The sequence below is a fragment of the Pyrus communis genome, chromosome 3, assembly GCF_041283825.1.
Source record: "Pyrus communis isolate YQ-2024b chromosome 3, ASM4128382v1, whole genome shotgun sequence".
Taxonomy (NCBI): Eukaryota; Viridiplantae; Streptophyta; class Magnoliopsida; order Rosales; family Rosaceae; genus Pyrus; species Pyrus communis.
In genome coordinates this window covers 6,247,727-6,264,768 of record NC_142567.1, presented here as the reverse complement: position 1 = coordinate 6,264,768, position 17,042 = coordinate 6,247,727, and the positions used below count along the sequence as shown (strand labels likewise).

Genomic DNA, 17,042 nt, shown 5'->3' with positions numbered 1-17,042 from the left:
CCACCTCCATCTTGTGAAGAAATTTTTCATTGCGACACATGAGGTACACTACGTGTTATTATATAAGTGGAGGAAAACTTTATTTTTTAAGTTGTTAATTTTTTTAACACAAATATCTTATCAAATGCTTATGTTTTCTTATGATTTTTCTTATTTGGATACTGCAATCTTGTTCTAGGATTAGGGTTTTTTGGTTTGGGGTTTATCAGGATTTGAAACCCTAATTGCTGAATATAAAAGCGTGTGGTTTTCTGGTTTGGGATTTGTTGTTTGAATAGTACTGCATATAGAATTATGAATATATATGCGTGCAGTTTTCTGGTTTCGAATCTGTTGTTTGAATGCACATATAGGATTATGAATAGGCGTGTGGTTTTTTGTCTTTTAATCTTGTGATATTTCCAAAGCAACTCGTTGGAGAGTTGTTGTGGTTGTTGTGAAATTTGGATTCCAAACCTATTTTCCCATCTTCTGGAGAGTTGTATTACTTCTTACATCTTCTGCGGAGTTGTTTTGGTAGTGAGACATTGGATGGATTGAGGGTGTAACTTGGGAGTGAAACATTCATTGTTTGGTATCTAACGAAGGGAAGGCAGTCGGTGCATGTCACGTCAGGAGCTATGATTTTCGGCCATTTCGATTGTAGTCCCATGTGCATTTGCTCAGTTTAATGATTTTTGTAATTGTTATCTCTAGGTTGTTTTTCTTTTTATTTCATTATTGTTTGACCGGTCTTTTATTCAATTTGTTTGTTTTGAAATTTTATGCGTGTAGGAAATGTATGACTAATAAAAGAATTATAATGTATTAGTAAGATTATAAATGGAGATTCACAACAAGAAATGGGAAAAGGAAACTATAATCAGTAGTTCGTGGAAGAGAGCAACATGCTATTACAACTACTTGTTGAAGCTGTAAAAAATGGATAGTGACATGCTACTATCAGCGAGTGATTAGGAATAAAATATTACTAATAAGAAACTTGCATTCGAAGACTGGTATTTAATTAATTAATACATCATACAGCTGTGCAAGTTCTGAATTAACAATTCGTCCAACCTCCACCTTGTGGAGAAATTTTTCATTGCTACACATGAGGTACACCATGTGTTATTATATAAATGGAGGAAAGCTTTATTTTTTAACACAAAAATCTCACCAAATGCTTATGTTTTGTTATGATTTTTCTTATTTGGATACTGCAATCTTGTTCTAGGATTAGGGCTTTTTGGTTTGGGGTTTATCAGGATTTGAAACCCTAATTGCTGAATATAAAAGCGTGTGGTTTTCTGGTTTGGGATTTGTTGTTTGAATAGTACTGCATATAGAATTATGAATATATATGCTTGTAGTTTTCTGGTTTCGAATCTGTTGTTTGAATGCACATATAGGATGCGTGTGGTTTTTTGTCTTCTAATTTTGTGATTTTTCCAAAGCAACTCGTTGGAGAGTTGTTGTGGTTGTTGTGAAATTTGGATTCCAAACCTATTTTCCCGTCTTCTGGAGACTTGTATTACTTCTTACATCTTCTGGAGAGTTGTTTTGGTAGTGAGACATTGGGTGGATTGAGGGTGTAACATGGGAGTGAAACATTCATTGTTTGGTATCTAACGAAGGGAAGGCAGTCGGTGCATGTCACGTCAGGAGCTATGATTTTCAGCCATTTCGATTGTAGTCCCATGTGCATTTACTCAGTTTAATGATTTTTGTAATTGTTATCTCTATGTACATTGCTTTTTATTTGATTATTGTTTGGCTGATTAATAAAAGAATTATAATATAATGTATTAGTAAGATTATAAATGGGAGATTCACAAAAAGGAAACTATAATTAGTAGTCCGTGGAAGAGAACAACATGCTATTACAACTACTTGTTGAGGCCGTAAAAAATGGATGGCAACATGCTAGCGGCATAATAAGCAAGCAAACTATAGAAGCCAAAATTGTTCCCGTCCTCAATGAAAAACTTGGGTTTCAAACAAGTCAAGATCACGTTAAGAATTGTGTGAAAACAGTGAGTGTTTAGAGTTTTTTGTATAGCGAAAAGTTTACCAAAATTTGGTGAAGATGAAGGTATTTAGAGAAGGAGGTGGCTGACCATAGTGTTAGGGAGTAGCCCTACACATGGCGACATCTTATTGACCAAGGTATGTCATTCGCTGGATGAATGAGGAAATGAAGCACCTATATTAAAACGTCGTTTTGTTTATAGTATAGCTAATATGATGTTGTTACCCTATTTATATCTTGCTAATGCAGAATAATGGTTTGATATCGATATATTCTTTTTTGGGGTAAAGGTAAAATATATCACAAACAAAACAAACTTACAAGAAAGAGTTCCAAAAAAACAATATGCAAACAAAAGAGAAATGGACCCCTACAGAACAGTGAAAAAGCACAACAGAAATTGATATATTCTTGGATCGGAACGCTATGGCCACCTCAGCCGTCCAACCCTCCTCAAAAGAAAAAAGAACCCCTCGTACCCCACATTCCCTCTCCCCCTTTAGATTTCTGCCTTAGTATAGGAGTGCCCATACACAAGAATATCTCCTTAAATATTTCAATTCAACATGTACCCATAACTCGTAAGCAGCATGCTTATTAATTTGGAGAAACAAAAAGTAAAAGAAGAAAATAGATGAAAGGAAAAAGAAAGAGAAACCGAAGAGGGATTTGGACCAAAGGATACCAAATGGGACAATATGCCTTTGCGGCATACTCAGTTGCACCTGCACCAGCATTTCTCGGTGCTCTAAGGAAGTCGAAATGGTTTAAAGGCTTGTACAGTAAAGGGCGGTCTTTGTCCACGAGCTCATTTGGTACGTGTATCACCCCTTTATTCAATGCGAAGACATCATACATATATCTTACATCATTTTCCTTCAAGATCACTTTATGTATACAAGGTCATATTCTGTTATTGCTCCAAATCTAGCTAAAAAAAAAAACACGCACATATCCTAGTTGAGATACAGTAATGTTAACTAATACGAAATATGAGCCAGTTAATTAAGCTCCATGAGAAATACAAAGATATATTCAAAAGTAGACTACATAAGTATTATGCGATAATATATTTGAAATGCGTCAGTTGCTAAGAATATGACCGACGAAGGTAGAGGATAAAAAAGTAGTCAGTCATCACCCTTTGTATTTATTTCCAGACCGCTAACATGGTTTTGATGGAGTATGGTGGAAAATGTCCTGTCGGTATGACTGGGTAGCCCTACATCAGTTTCAGTTTTCTTGGGTTCGTCATATTTGACCATTCTGAAAGAGTAAACAGTCGATTGAATGAGAACCTCGTGGTACTTCTTCACACCGTAATTTTCAAACACCATTCTTGTCACAATTTGATCTAGTTCTGCCAGCACTTTTGCATAAAGGTCAGCACTCTCACTGCCCAGCCAATGAAGAACAAACTATTAGCAGTGCAAATTGAAGTAAATGATCAATATATCTTTGTGTGTGTGTATATGTTAGGAAATGCAGCAGAATTTATTATATCTTATATATACCGAAATTGATCGTTTCCATTGGGCCAAAAAAGACGTGTGAATTGTTGAACATTTTGAGGGTCTGCGCCGTTCAAAATCTCGTAGGATTTATGCCCATAACTGGAATATGCAGTACAAAAAGGCTTTTCGGGAATATCATTTGAGGGATCAAACAAGTCACCAAATGTAGAGAAGAAGGTGTTGGCCAGTTCCCTTGGAACTTTGTTGGGTAGGATTGCCGTGAAACAGCCGAGCTCTTGGAGTGCATGGCAAACGTCATTGCGTGCCGAGATCCAACAACTTGTTCCTGGCTTCAAGCAGTCCTCTTTCGAGAAATCTACCACTGGAATTTTCGCCATTGTTTGCTATTAATTAGCTAGGCAGCTGTGAGATACAAATTCTCAGAATGGCAACGCTAACTTTGCTCCAAGGTATAACTTATATATAGATAAAACTGCGAATTTTCTTGAGTAATGCTACTCATACCATGTTTTTGTACCATATTTTCATACCATCTTAGGTGGCATTTGATGTGAACAGACACATCATTTGATTTAATTAGATTTTTAAATTTAATTCATTATTTATTCTTGTTCTATTATTGTTCTTGTTCTATCTGCTCATTATTCTTTTCCATTCTCGATGATATCAAATGAACATCATGAACGTATTAAACTTAAAGTTGCCTGGAATTAACGCATTAAACTTGATTAGTTGACTTTGAGAATGAACGTCATGCCCATGAGTTAGCAATATTATATTGTATATTTTTCATTGAATAAGATTTATTTTTTAATTAGTTTTAATTTTCTTGATTATTGGGTTGTTGTTTTATTCTTGTTCTATCTGCTCATTATTCTTTTCCATTTTGGGTTGTGATTTTTTTGGGTTTCTTTTTCACTCTTAATCTATCCTATTTGCAGCGTAGGTTGCATTAGTATTCGAATCCATCTAAGGGCAATTTTAGATCCGGCAAAGCATCTGGTAATATCAATGTTTAAAATATTCAAGAAATTGTCGATATTTTTGTTGAAATATCCAAAAAATCAAGGATCGATATAGAAACAGTGAGTGAAATGCAAACTTCACCCTATATCGGCAAGATATAGAAAAATCAATGAATATCGATGATATTTACCGATCAACTACAGAAATTTGTCGGAACTCATTGCAGATTTTGAACTTTTAAATTTATTTTGAAAAAAATTTCTCTCATTTTGATTAACCCTGAATTAGTTGATATACTCGCCCTATTGCAAATTCCTGTAATTCTTGTGTAAAGCAATTGACATCGATATATTCATCGATATTTCAATAAGTTTGCAGATTGATATTTACACCTGTATTAATATCTTACACACTAATAATATAGATTAAGTATTGTATTCAATCCCTTCAAGTTGATGCAATTGTAAATTTGCCGATCAAAAATAAAAATAAGAGAAAATGATCCCAAAAAATAAAAAGCAAGATAATGTTTGAAGAAAGAAAAAGAAGAACGGATTGAATCGATGTACACAAAGCAAACAAATAAATGGACTACGAATATTCCTGGAAAAAAAATACAAAATTATTAAGAATGTTACATAACTCAAAGATACTACATCTGGCTAGATTTGTATCAACTGAGTTACAATACATGCTATTTATAAAGAACTAATCATAATCTTAACAGGCAAGAATCCAACCCTTATTCTATAGTAAAATTCTAAAACATGAAATACAAATATTGCATTTTCCTAGCATTTTAGTTAAGAACATTGTTTACTTTTGAATATTTTAAAAATAATATTAAAATTGGTGAAGGGGTAATAGCCCACTTATTTGTGTGCACCGCACAATGTGATGCTGAAATTTGGCCCAATAAAATGTCGAGGATATGTCGAAGTTCAAGTTGTTTGGTTCTCCAAGGTGTTATAAATAGGCTTCTAAAGGACTGGGCTACTAAATTGGATGAAGCCCTTCCCCAACACAAGTGTGAATTGTAGAGAATAGAGATTTACAAATACGGTGATACTATCTAAACACTCATTTTAATTATCAGTCGTCAGATTGAATGCATTAAAGAAGGTTAATGGACAAAAATTAGCAAAAGTTTGTGAGAATATTTGGGTAACTGGACTTGTTCTTAGTATTTCAAAAGAATTACGTTATAATTTAAATTCATACAAATGTGAGAGAAAGGTCATTTAAAAACAAGCGCATGAGGAGTGTCAATAATAACAGTCTTAAGTAAAATGTAAATCATAATTGATCGTTTAGGTCAGTGACCCTTTGTACTTAATTTGTTGAAGGAGATTCTATGCCAAATTCTAAGAAAAAGGGTTATTTTTTTATTGAAAAGGATAAATTTAAATGACCTTTCTTGCTGCAACAAAGGGAAAAATTGGGCTAAAGATTAGCATCCAAAACAACTTGTAAGTTTGTGCTCATGGTCTCATTTTCCCGAGAACAATTTACATAGCAAGAATACATTGTCACATGAAGTTCTGTGTAAATAAAATAAGGACACAGAAATTTACATATACTATTATTTTGTTGACACAAAACGTCAATACCAGCATATCCGTTCCATGTAAGTCTTTCACTTCACCTCCTTTTAGATTAGTGGTCAAGGCTAATCAGGATCATTGTCTTTGCGAAACCCCAAGTTGTTTTTGAGGTACTTTCGCCAAGAAAAACACTTTGTTTGTTGTTTGTATTCTTTTATTTTTAAGTTTGGTTTCACTAATCGAAGTATCAAGTTTAGGTTCCAATTTGTCCAGAAAAATAAAAAATGAAAAGAAAAAGGGTTTGGATGCATTTGGCCGATTATTTCTTTCAGCATCAGCACCACAACGCACCAATTCGGCAGCCTTCATTTGTCTCTTCTCTTTGTGCTGTTTGTTTCTGTGAATTCCCGCAGGAAAATATTGGTTTCTTCTGTGTAAATATAGAGAATGAGAATGCTGATTCTCTTTACACCATATATATAGACACACACACACACACACTAGCTTCCATGCACGTGCTCACGCGGATGCATAAGGCATTTTTTGAATCACGATGTGCTATGCGTGACTTACACATTTTAAATGTATATATATATATATATATATGTGTGTGTGTGTGTGTGTGTGTGTGTAAATTGACAAAAGGAAAGACAAATATTTGAAGTAAATGAATAATCTTAGATGATGCTAGAAGAAACCCTTCATAAACCAATTAAAGCAGTTGAATTCACATAATAAAACCGGTCTCTATAGAATTTACATTAAGAATAGAGAAAATAATATTTACTAAACAATTGATTGAATCACATTATTGCTAACCCATTATGAGGCTAAGCCTACCTCCTTCCCTTTAGTGTAGATAGTATCGTTTATTAAAAATATAATAATCATCATTTAACAACTAATTTAATCATATTATTATTCGCATGCCAAAGACTTTTTTTATAACCGGCATTACACGCCTCTTAAGATGTTTTGAACGTGTTTAAAATAGAGAAAATAATATTTAATAAACAACTGATTGAATCACATTATTGTTAGCCCATTGTAAGACTAAACCTATCTCCCTCCCCCTTAGTATAGATAATATCGTTTGTAACAAAAAAAAAACAATCATTTGACAACTAATTTAATCACGTTATTATCCACGTGTAAATGATCTTTTTTATAACCGGCATTACACGTCTCTTAAGATGTTTTGAACGTGTTTAGAAATAGATAAATTGAATCAAATTATTGCTAGCTTATTATGAGGTACTAATTTAAAAAAACAAAAAAAAAACCACAAAATAATTTAATTATTAAAAAAAAATACTATTAAAATAACGAAAATACCCCTACCTTATTTGATGCATTATTTTGGAATGCCTTTGAAGTTTTTTGTTTTAGGGGCATTTTTGTCCAATTTCTTTTGTTGAAACTTGGTGACACCAAAACACTATTTACATTTCCTTCTCTCTTTATATATAATAGATATGAGGATTGTTACGAGCCCATTTGATAATAATTTCAAATTTTCAGTTTTCATGTAAAATAAAATAGTTATTCAACTGCTTTTTAATTTTGTTCTTCGAATATTCATGCTTACATGCAAATGAAAGTAACATTTTATTCATTTTCATTTGTAAGTAATCATTATATATAATTTAGTGAACTACGTCAACAGCTAGACATTAACGCCGAAACTATTCAAAACTCAAAACCACATTGTTTTAGACATGAACACGATATAATCACCAAAACAAAAGTAGATAATCATATATTATGTGACAATCACAACTTAGTGTTCAAACATTAGTGCATCCCATATATTAGTTTGTGATATAAAATCATTGTTCTACCCGTTTAGTGCCGCCTAGGCCCCCCCTAAGCCCTAGACGGCTAGTTAAGCCCCAATTAATGCCTAGACTTTTGAAAATTAAGAAATGACGCCTAGACCTGCCTAGGCACCCGCTTAAATCACGACTTACACCCGCTTAAATCACGACTTACTTAGATAGAAAATACATAACTTTTATTTTGCATTTTTTGTTTTTTTTTTCAGTAAATTATAAGATACTTATTGCATACTTAAATGAACGCACATTATATATTTGTTCTTCATGTTTTCATTATGTTCTAGTACTTTATAATATATATGTCATTCTATTTTGTAGTTTATGATGAAATTATATATATTTTAAGTATAAATAGACACTTATTTAAATATAATATAATATATTTATTTAAATTAGCCTGATCCGCCTAGGAGATAGGCTTCAATCCGTCGCCCGACTATCATCTACCGTCTTTTATAACCTCGTTAAAATACCAATTCTTTTTAGCAATAATCTAACTTTACCAATTATCATCCTTTTTAGTTTTGCAAATATATTCAAAACTCACCATTTTTACGAAAGTGCAGGGATCCATAGGAAAGCACGAAAATGTACTGAATCGTTGAATGAGACTCCTCACTAGTCACTATTCACATAGGTCTTCAATTTTACCGCGCGAATTGGCAAACGCGGGGACAGAAATTGGACTTTGAGCTTTGGACTCCATGGTTCAAAATTTTTAAAAGAGACTAATGAAAAATGTTTGAAAATTTTGAGTTTTAACGATAAGAATAAAATAAAAGGTAAAGTGAATAGTATCATGATTGACTTTTTAGTGTAAAAATGTGGTTTTTCGTTAAAGTAAACAGTATGGCGGACTTTTCGTTAAAACTTCCAAATTTTTTCCTTCTAATTTTGTGTGGTGGTACAACAATGAAAATGGTTTAGCCATGTAGTACTACGGTCTAGTAGTATTTCTTTTTACTTGTAAGTGATAGGTTTCAATTCACGTCAAAGATGAATTTGAACCATATTATAGTTAATTTATTGTAAGACTTAGCTTACCATCATTTCATTAATGTAAATACTAAATAATATCACTTGTTAAAAATAAATAAACAATACAAATTCGGACCAAGTATTCGAGAGAGACTGAGAGCGTAAGGTTAAATTTAATAAAAAAACAAAGATATGAAACCAGATTCATAAGAATCCATGTAATTAATGCCAATTCAGATTTCGGGTTTAGTGTCTCTTTCTTTCATGTGTGCCCTCCTCAGTAACGATGCCCCATTTATTACTGTTACTGACTTAGGTTTTGGTGAATTAATAGCTCCAAGATTTGTTTGAATTTTTGTGAATAACTGTTTCATGCACATGTTTACTGTGAGCGACGTCTTAATTGAATATAAAGTATTGCTATGTGAAAAAGAAAAAAAAAAAACCTTTGCATATAAGACATAGCAATACATAATTAACGTTATATGACAGTAAATAAATGTCAATAAGTTCTTCTCGATTTTGAGACCACATGTCTATTTTGGAGAAACTTCCAAAATGCTTCATTTGAAAGAGAGAGCCTATAAAAAAAACATTACCTACAATATTTTGAGTGTTTATTTATTCAATTTTAAATAATATCTGTGGGTGTTTCATGAAGGTTTTGGGTTAGCTTTTTGAACATTCTTGGACTGATGGCTGGTTTGGAAATGGGAAAGAGTTAAAGTTTGAGTGAAAGGGAGTCGTGTGCCCAAATAGAAGTTGCAGTCCAAGAGAAGGTGATTGGCATCCCAGCTTGCATTTTCCAGCTTTTAATGGCAGTGGAGAGTGATGACTTGCTTTTCAAAACAATGGAGAAAACTTGAAGAAAAAAGTGGAAGGGTTTGAAAAGTGCTTTTGGAGGAAGCAGAAAAAGGGGTATTATCAAATTAATCCAAAAATGCCAACAGTGTGGTTTTCTCTGAAGAAATCTCTTCACTGCAAATCGGAGCCATCAGATGTTCATGATCCAAGGGGCAGGAAGCAACTGAGCACAATCTCGACTAGAAAAGCAGGAGGAGGAAGATCAGGGTGCTCAAGATCCATAGCAAATCTCAAGGATGTGATTCACGGGAGCAAGAGGCATATGGAAAGGCCACCAAGTAATTGCAGCCCAAGATCCATTGGAAGTAGTGAGTTTCTCAACCCGATAACACATGAAGTAATTTTGAGCAACTCAAGGTGTGAGCTGAAAATCACCACCAGCCTTGGTGGCTTCCAGGACGGAGTTGGGGGTGGAAATGCCAACAATGGCAGCGGTGGTGGTTCAACTTTTGTGGATACCCTAAAGCCAGGCACACCTGGTCCTGGTGGGCACCCTACAATGCACTACTTCAATCCATCTTTTAGGCCTTCCTCAACTCCTCCAAGAAAAAGCCATTTTCTGGCTTCTGCAGAGAGTACAGAAGGGTCTGCTGGCTTTAAGGGTTCTGCTATTTCTGGAAGTGCTGGTGGAATTAGACAAAGCAATAGGATTTCATTTGACACAGAAAATTCTAACGGCTCTTCTGCAATTACTTGCCACAAATGTGGAGAGCGTTTTACCAAATGGGATGCTGCTGAAGCTCACCATCTCTCTAAACATGCTGGTAAGAAATTACCCTTTTGCTGAAACTGAATGAAATTTATCATTTTTCGGGCAAAGTTTTTTGAAAATTAATATTTTTTGTAATTTATTCCAACCCTTTCTTTGTGTTGTTCTTGAGTGTTTTCTACCTCGTCTGTTTCAACTTTCCTTATCCTCTTAGGACCTATGTCTAAATTCTTCTGACCACAGAAATATTAACACTTTCGTTTACAGATTCTAAATATTTGCCAATGCATTTTTCTTCTGACCAAAATATTATTTTTCCTTTTCTTAGGACCAAAGTATATTTTTTATGACCACAAAAATATAGGCACTTTCTTTTCGGACTGAGGAAAGAGGACCTTTGCAAAGATTTATCCTTTGTTTATTTTTTTTATTTTTTTTAACAAACCTTTGTTTAATTAATCCAGCAGAAAAGACTGAACTTGTTTAATTAATATATCCTTACCACATATTTTAAGTTTGAAAATTAGAGCAGACATTGTTTAATGAATCTAGCAGAAACTGGATTTTGGATTCAAGTGCATCTTTTGGTTTGGTATACCATGGGGATTGTTTTCATTTCCAAAATGGTTAATGATTCTTTATAAACTAATCTTTTGATTCATCAATTGCTTGCTTAAGTGCTTTTCACTTCAGATTTTAGGGTAGATTTCCCACTCACACTATCCCTATATATATATTTGGCAGTTACTGAGCTCGTGGAAGGTGACTCATCTCGAAAAATCGTGGAGATAATATGCCGGACAAGTTGGTTGAAATCCGAGAACCACTGCGGCCGCATTGAGAGAGTGCTCAAAGTCCACAACATGCAAAGGACCCTAGCGCGATTTGAAGAGTATCGAGAGATGGTGAAGACCAAAGCCAGCAAGCTGCCCAAGAAGCACCCTAGGTGCATTGCTGATGGGAATGAGCTCTTGAGGTTTTATGGCACCACTGTGGCCTGCTGTCTCGGCCTAAATGGATCCTCGAGCCTTTGCGCGTTGGAGAAATGCAGCGTTTGTAGGATCATACGTAACGGGTTCTCTGCGAAAAAGGAGCTCAAGGAAGGTGTTGGTGTTTTTACAACATCTACAAGTGGAAGAGCTTTTGAAGCAATTCAAATAGTGGAGGAAGATGCAACTCTAAGGAAGGCTTTGATAGTGTGCAGAGTAATTGCTGGGAGAGTGCATAAGCCATTGGAAAATATTCAGGAAATTGCTGGGCAAACAGGGTTTGATTCATTGGCTGGAAAAATGGGGCTTTATTCTAACATTGAAGAGCTTTATCTGCTAAATCCTAGAGCTCTCCTTCCCTGCTTTCTGGTCATCTGCAAACCTTGAAGATTCTTTTCATCTTTTTTTCTTTTGGAGGAGGAGGAAAAAATAGCTCAGTAAATCTGTTCTCTTCAGTTGGTGTTTGGAAAGTTGGAGCATATAAAAAAATGTGCTTTTGAGTGAAAAATTATTCCTTAGTTAATCTGTTGTTTTTTTATTCAAGCAATATTCTAATTCAATCTGAATTCTAAACTATTGGGTAGAAAAATTGAATTTAGATGCAGAAGCGAGAACATATTATTCTAATCAACTTGACTATGTTTAGCCAAAAATATGAGCGTAATTTGTAGTCTTAAAAAAAACAAAAGGTTCATCATAGTCATTGAATTATTGAATAGTGTGCTTGCTCTTGCCTGCATCAAAGTTAATAACATCCAAATGAGTGATAATCTCTAACCCCAAAGTGTGAACAAATAGTTCTTGGGAATGCAGAATATAACAAAAATAATCCTGAAATAATAGACCTAGCACTATTGGTACAGTAATTAATGAAAAATTAACTAACAGATTAAAAATTAATGAAAACTTCGATTCCATCTAATTGTTAAATGGGAGGGACCATATGAGAAGGGCATCAAGTGGTCCTTGTTGGAAAGTTTATGTCAAGGTTAGTCCAAAACCAGAGGACAAAAATAAAGAAGGATTGCATTGCATGACATAAATTCACTGTCCAGCCCAAATTTGTTTTTTGTCTTTTCTATCCCTCACTCTTTGGTTGGTGCTTACTCTTGTGCATTAAGCAGCTAACATTCAAGATAAGGTCAGGGACTCGTTTCTCTCTCTCTCTCACCCTCTCCGCGCATATTATTGTTTGTGTCCATAATACTGTCATGTAATATTAGCGTGTAAAAGTATTCATGTTTTAGGTGAACTAGTAGCACCGTTTGGCAACGTTATGATCATAACTCACACCAAAAGTCAAATTCTCTCTTCAATCACATCATGTTACTAATTCATTAAAATTACAACACGTGCTAATGAAGCGTTTATGCTTTAGGTTGAACTGTCTGTCGGTGTTAACGATGTGTTTAGATGAGTTTATGCTTTAGCATCATTGAGTGAAATCTTTATGATCACGACTGACACTAAAAGTTGAATCTTCCTTCTTTAACCGCATTGTGTTACTAATTTATCAAAATTACAATTTGCTAATGAAAATGAAGCATTTATGCTTTAGGTTGAAACTGGTAAAACTACATGCTGATGTTAACGGCCACACAAAAATTTACTCCTCCCTCTTCAATCTTCAATCACATAATGTTATAAATTTATTGTAATTACAACATACATATATACTCATGATGCATTTATACTTTAAAATGAATTGATAAAATTACGTGACGATCTTACGCCACACAAAACTATGCTCCTTTCCTTCCCCAAAATAGTAATTAGCTGTGAGCTTTAGGAGTGTGCATCTACCTTTCTATTGGGAACACCATACCCTTACTGAAACATCTGTACAGCTTTTGATGGCAATGTGGCACATGCACCTCATAAATGAATCCTTCCTACCCCTCCAGAACACTAGTCTGAAATTATGATGTGAAGAAATTGAATGAGTATCTTATTAAATGTTTTGAAAGGAGGTAGCTTTTGCTTTTGGGGTTGCATTTACATATGAACTCAAATACTTGAAATCTTTTACTGCATGCAGAGGACAATTACTCCTTTGACGGTAACTCTTCAGTTCAGCCTTCATCAAAGGCAGGCTGGGCAGCCAATGACAATGGCTGTAGCAATGCAGACAGAGATCATGTCAAGCTTCTGAATGTTATTTAATTGGAAGCGGCAGAGAGGTGGTTCTGAAATGTTGTATCATATGCGGGCACCGCTAGGACTGGGAGTTGATGACAATTTATGAGCTCTTTTCAGAAGAAATGATGTTATTTAGTGTAAACAGGTGTTAACGAGAGAGAATTTGCAGTAAGAAAAATAAATCTCACTTATCAAATGTTATATCCGAGGCAATAATAGTTAGGTACAATAACACTCTCTCTCTTCTTTTTTTTTCCTTTTTTTTTTTTTTAACGAAATATGTCATTGATGAAAAGCAACAGATACATAAGATAAAGGACCCCAAATAAATAAATTGGGAAACCCAGCAGCAAGTAAAGACCCCCAAGGAGGCAGTGGACCTAAAGGTGGATAAAGAGGACCAAGAGCGCAGCTCGGGTCACCACCCGAAAGCCATAAACCAAAGAGAGCATTGGTGGGGGCAAGGAAGGCCATCAATGGACAAGATATGGACCAAAATGGATGATGGCCTGATAATTCAGACTTCCGGTCGCATCCCTCTTTTAAAAAGTCAAAAAATTTCTTCTCTTCAAAATGGAGTTAGAGGAATGATTTATGGAGAACGCGTTGAAAATTACAAGAATTGCGCATCAGAATTATGAAAAATTATGTCACTTATATTGGGCGGTTCCACTCTTAATTACAATACAATATTTTATGATAAAAACTTATACACCTGTTGTGTTTTGCAAGTAATAAGATGCAAATTAATTAACAATATCAATGTGCTTAATAGTGAACTGCTAACCCGTCTCTATAGCATCTGAACTCTAACCCTGGAGTACTTTTCCAAGCCTTTAGTTAAAACTCAAACATAGGCAAATAAAGGTAAAATTTTTGCTTGTTTCATTAAAGATTCTCTCTCTCTGTCATTCTCCTCCAATTAGCAAATGAATACTTATTTGAATACATATTTGTTTCACAGATGAATCTCCACTTTATGCAGGTGGCAACAAACTTGTCTTCTCACTTGGGCTCTTTGGCCAAAACATTTGACTTGGATATTACATTTAGTTGTGGTGCAGACTAAAGCACGCCAAGCTGGCTTTTAACTTCAATTTGACAGATAGACAATTGCTTTCCGAATATAGGGCACGTTTGGTATTATAATAAAAAATATTAAACGTTTTTAAAAATATTTCTTAAAATCATTTCTTTAGAATAATTTTTAATGATTCAAAAATTTTTAATATGAAATTCAAAATTATTTTTTAGAGTTGGGCATTTTGTAAGAAAAATCGAATGAACCATTTGAACCGCATCGACGGTTTGGTTTGGTTTGATTTGGATTTTTATTTTATTTTAAATTTTCGGTAGTTAAATCGAACCGCACCCACTTTAATCGGTTTGACAATCCGTTTTCAAAATTCTTCGGATGCGGTTAACCAAACTGACCTGCATATATTTATTTTTTATTTTTTTAACCATAGTTAATACTAGTATAAATGATTAGTTATTTACGAGTTACCATGTTTTTACCACATGAAAAAAAAACTTAATTAGTCTAAGAGTCTCTTTGGAGAAGAACAGGGGGACCATTTGGAGAACGCAGTAACTGCTGCTTTGGTGCTCTCATTGGGCTCCTTCATTTGTGCTTTCCGTTGAGCAATCACTCATATTGGTGCTACGTTTTATAGCTTTTGGAGTGAAATTTGTTACATATTTTCGTCTTCACACAAACTGAGAACCAACCCAAACCAACTTGCCACCATCGGTTAACTGACTTGATCGATTTTAGACCTAACTTGGTCAGTTTCGGTTTGCAATCTTGACCCGACCAACTAGGTCAGTTTGGTTTTGGTTTTGGCCTAAAACTAACCCAAACCAACGCACACTCACCCCTATTATTTTTAAATCTAAACAATTAAAGAAATAATCCACGCCCACCCCTATTATTTTTAAATCTTAACAATTAAAGAAATAAGAAAGGAAGAGAGAATAGAGAAGATAGAATGAAAAGGAGAGAGAATCTAGAGAGAGAGAGAGACAAAGAAAGTTGAGGGACATGATTGAAGAAGGAGATGAGAGAAAGGAAGATGAGAGATGATAGAGAAAAATCATAATAGATTGGAAGAGAGAGGAGATAATGAAATGATCGGATGAGAGGGATGGGAGATAAAAAGTGGAAAGAAGGGAGAAAGATCATAACATATAACACAACGGAAGTGAGATGATAGAAGGAGAAGAGGATAGAGAAATAGGTTTAAAAATTGACTTAAGCTAATTTTTCAAGTTAGTTTTGAGTTGACTTTTTAAAAATAGTTCTACTAAACAAGAATTATTGATTGGAGAGTCAAAAACTATTTTTGAGTTAAAAAAATTAGATTCAAATTGCATACCAAACAGGCTCTCAACATTTCAGCAATTCCTGAAAGGCTTTTTAGCCAAAATGGTCCCTAAGATTTGCATAACACATCACTTTAGTCCCTAAGATTGAAAATCAATAGAAATGGTCCCTGAGATTGTTCACTATCCATTATTTTGTTTATTTAAGTGTCCCGGAGCTCTTGGCTGGAAGTTTGGACAATTTTCAAAATTTCGTAACTCAATCGTTTCTTAACCAAATTCGACCCATAATATATCAAAATGAAGATAGGAAAGTGTAGAATACGACCCAATGGTTGCTGGAGATGGCTAGAAAATAGCCTGAAAAGTGATTGGTCCGCAGTGAAACTGAAAAACTCGCCTGAAACTGGGTAAGCTTTAAACGTTCATAACTTCTTCAATACTCAACGAAATAGAGTGATTCAGAAACAAAAATCATACTTCTCAACGAGAAAAAGAGAATGGTACCTTTCTTGATGGATAATTCGCTGTGATTTGGCCAAAAAACAGCTCGAAAGTGGCTAACTGAAGACCAAGATAGCGACTTTCGAGCTATTTTCTGGCCAAACCACAGCGATTTAGCCGTCGAGAAAGGTACCATTCTCTTTGTCTCATCGAGAAGTATGATTTTCGTTGTAAATCACTTGATTTCGTTGAGTATTGAAGAATTTATGAACGTTTAAAGTTTACCCAGTTTCCCGCGAGTTTCCAGTTTTCCCGAGGACCAGTCACCGTTTAGGCTATTTTCTGGCCATCTCTGGCAACCATTGGGCTTCCAAATAGGTATAATCTTGTTCTACACTTTCCTATCTTCATTTTGATATATTATGGGTCGAATTTGGTTAAGAAACGATTGAGTTACAAAGCTTTGAAAATTGCCCAAACTTTTGCCCAAAAGCTCCAGAACATTTAACGGAACGGAATGGCCAAAATAATGGATGATAGACAATCTCAGGGACCATTTATATTGATTTTCAATCTCAGGAACCAAAATGATGTGTTATGCAAATCTCATGGACCATTTTGGCTAGAAAGCCTTCCTGAAATGAACCTTAAAAATGCTTCACAAAAACACTACTAGCAAAAGTACTTCTGAGGAAACGACTTCATGTAGATGCGTTCTGATACCTACAACAACTCACATGCGGTAAAATTTCCAAGCTTG

At 34.6% G+C, this 17,042-nt stretch overlaps 1 protein-coding gene and 1 pseudogene across 1 annotated transcript; one reads left to right on the top strand and one right to left on the bottom strand.

The window, feature by feature from the left end:
• Positions 1–2,608: 2,608 nt before the first annotated feature.
• LOC137714519 (putative 2-oxoglutarate-dependent dioxygenase AOP1) lies at positions 2,609–3,863 on the bottom strand (annotated as a pseudogene).
• A 5,434-nt stretch (positions 3,864–9,297) lies between these two features.
• LOC137714137 (uncharacterized) lies at positions 9,298–11,882 on the top strand. Its single transcript, XM_068453419.2, has 2 exons — positions 9,298–10,440; positions 11,130–11,882. The coding sequence occupies exons 1-2, from the start codon at positions 9,753–9,755 to the stop codon at positions 11,759–11,761; spliced, it is 1,320 nt and encodes a 439-aa protein (XP_068309520.2). The 5' UTR covers positions 9,298–9,752; the 3' UTR covers positions 11,762–11,882.
• Positions 11,883–17,042: the final 5,160 nt, after the last annotated feature.

Coding starts and splice junctions, on each gene's coding strand:
- LOC137714137 (XM_068453419.2), top strand. CDS start 9,753: ATGCCAACAGTGTGGTTTTCTCTGAAGAAATCTCTTCACTGCAAATCG. Junction 10,441..11,129: donor CCATCTCTCTAAACATGCTG/GTAAGAAATTAC, acceptor TATATTTGGCAG/TTACTGAGCTCGTGGAAGGT.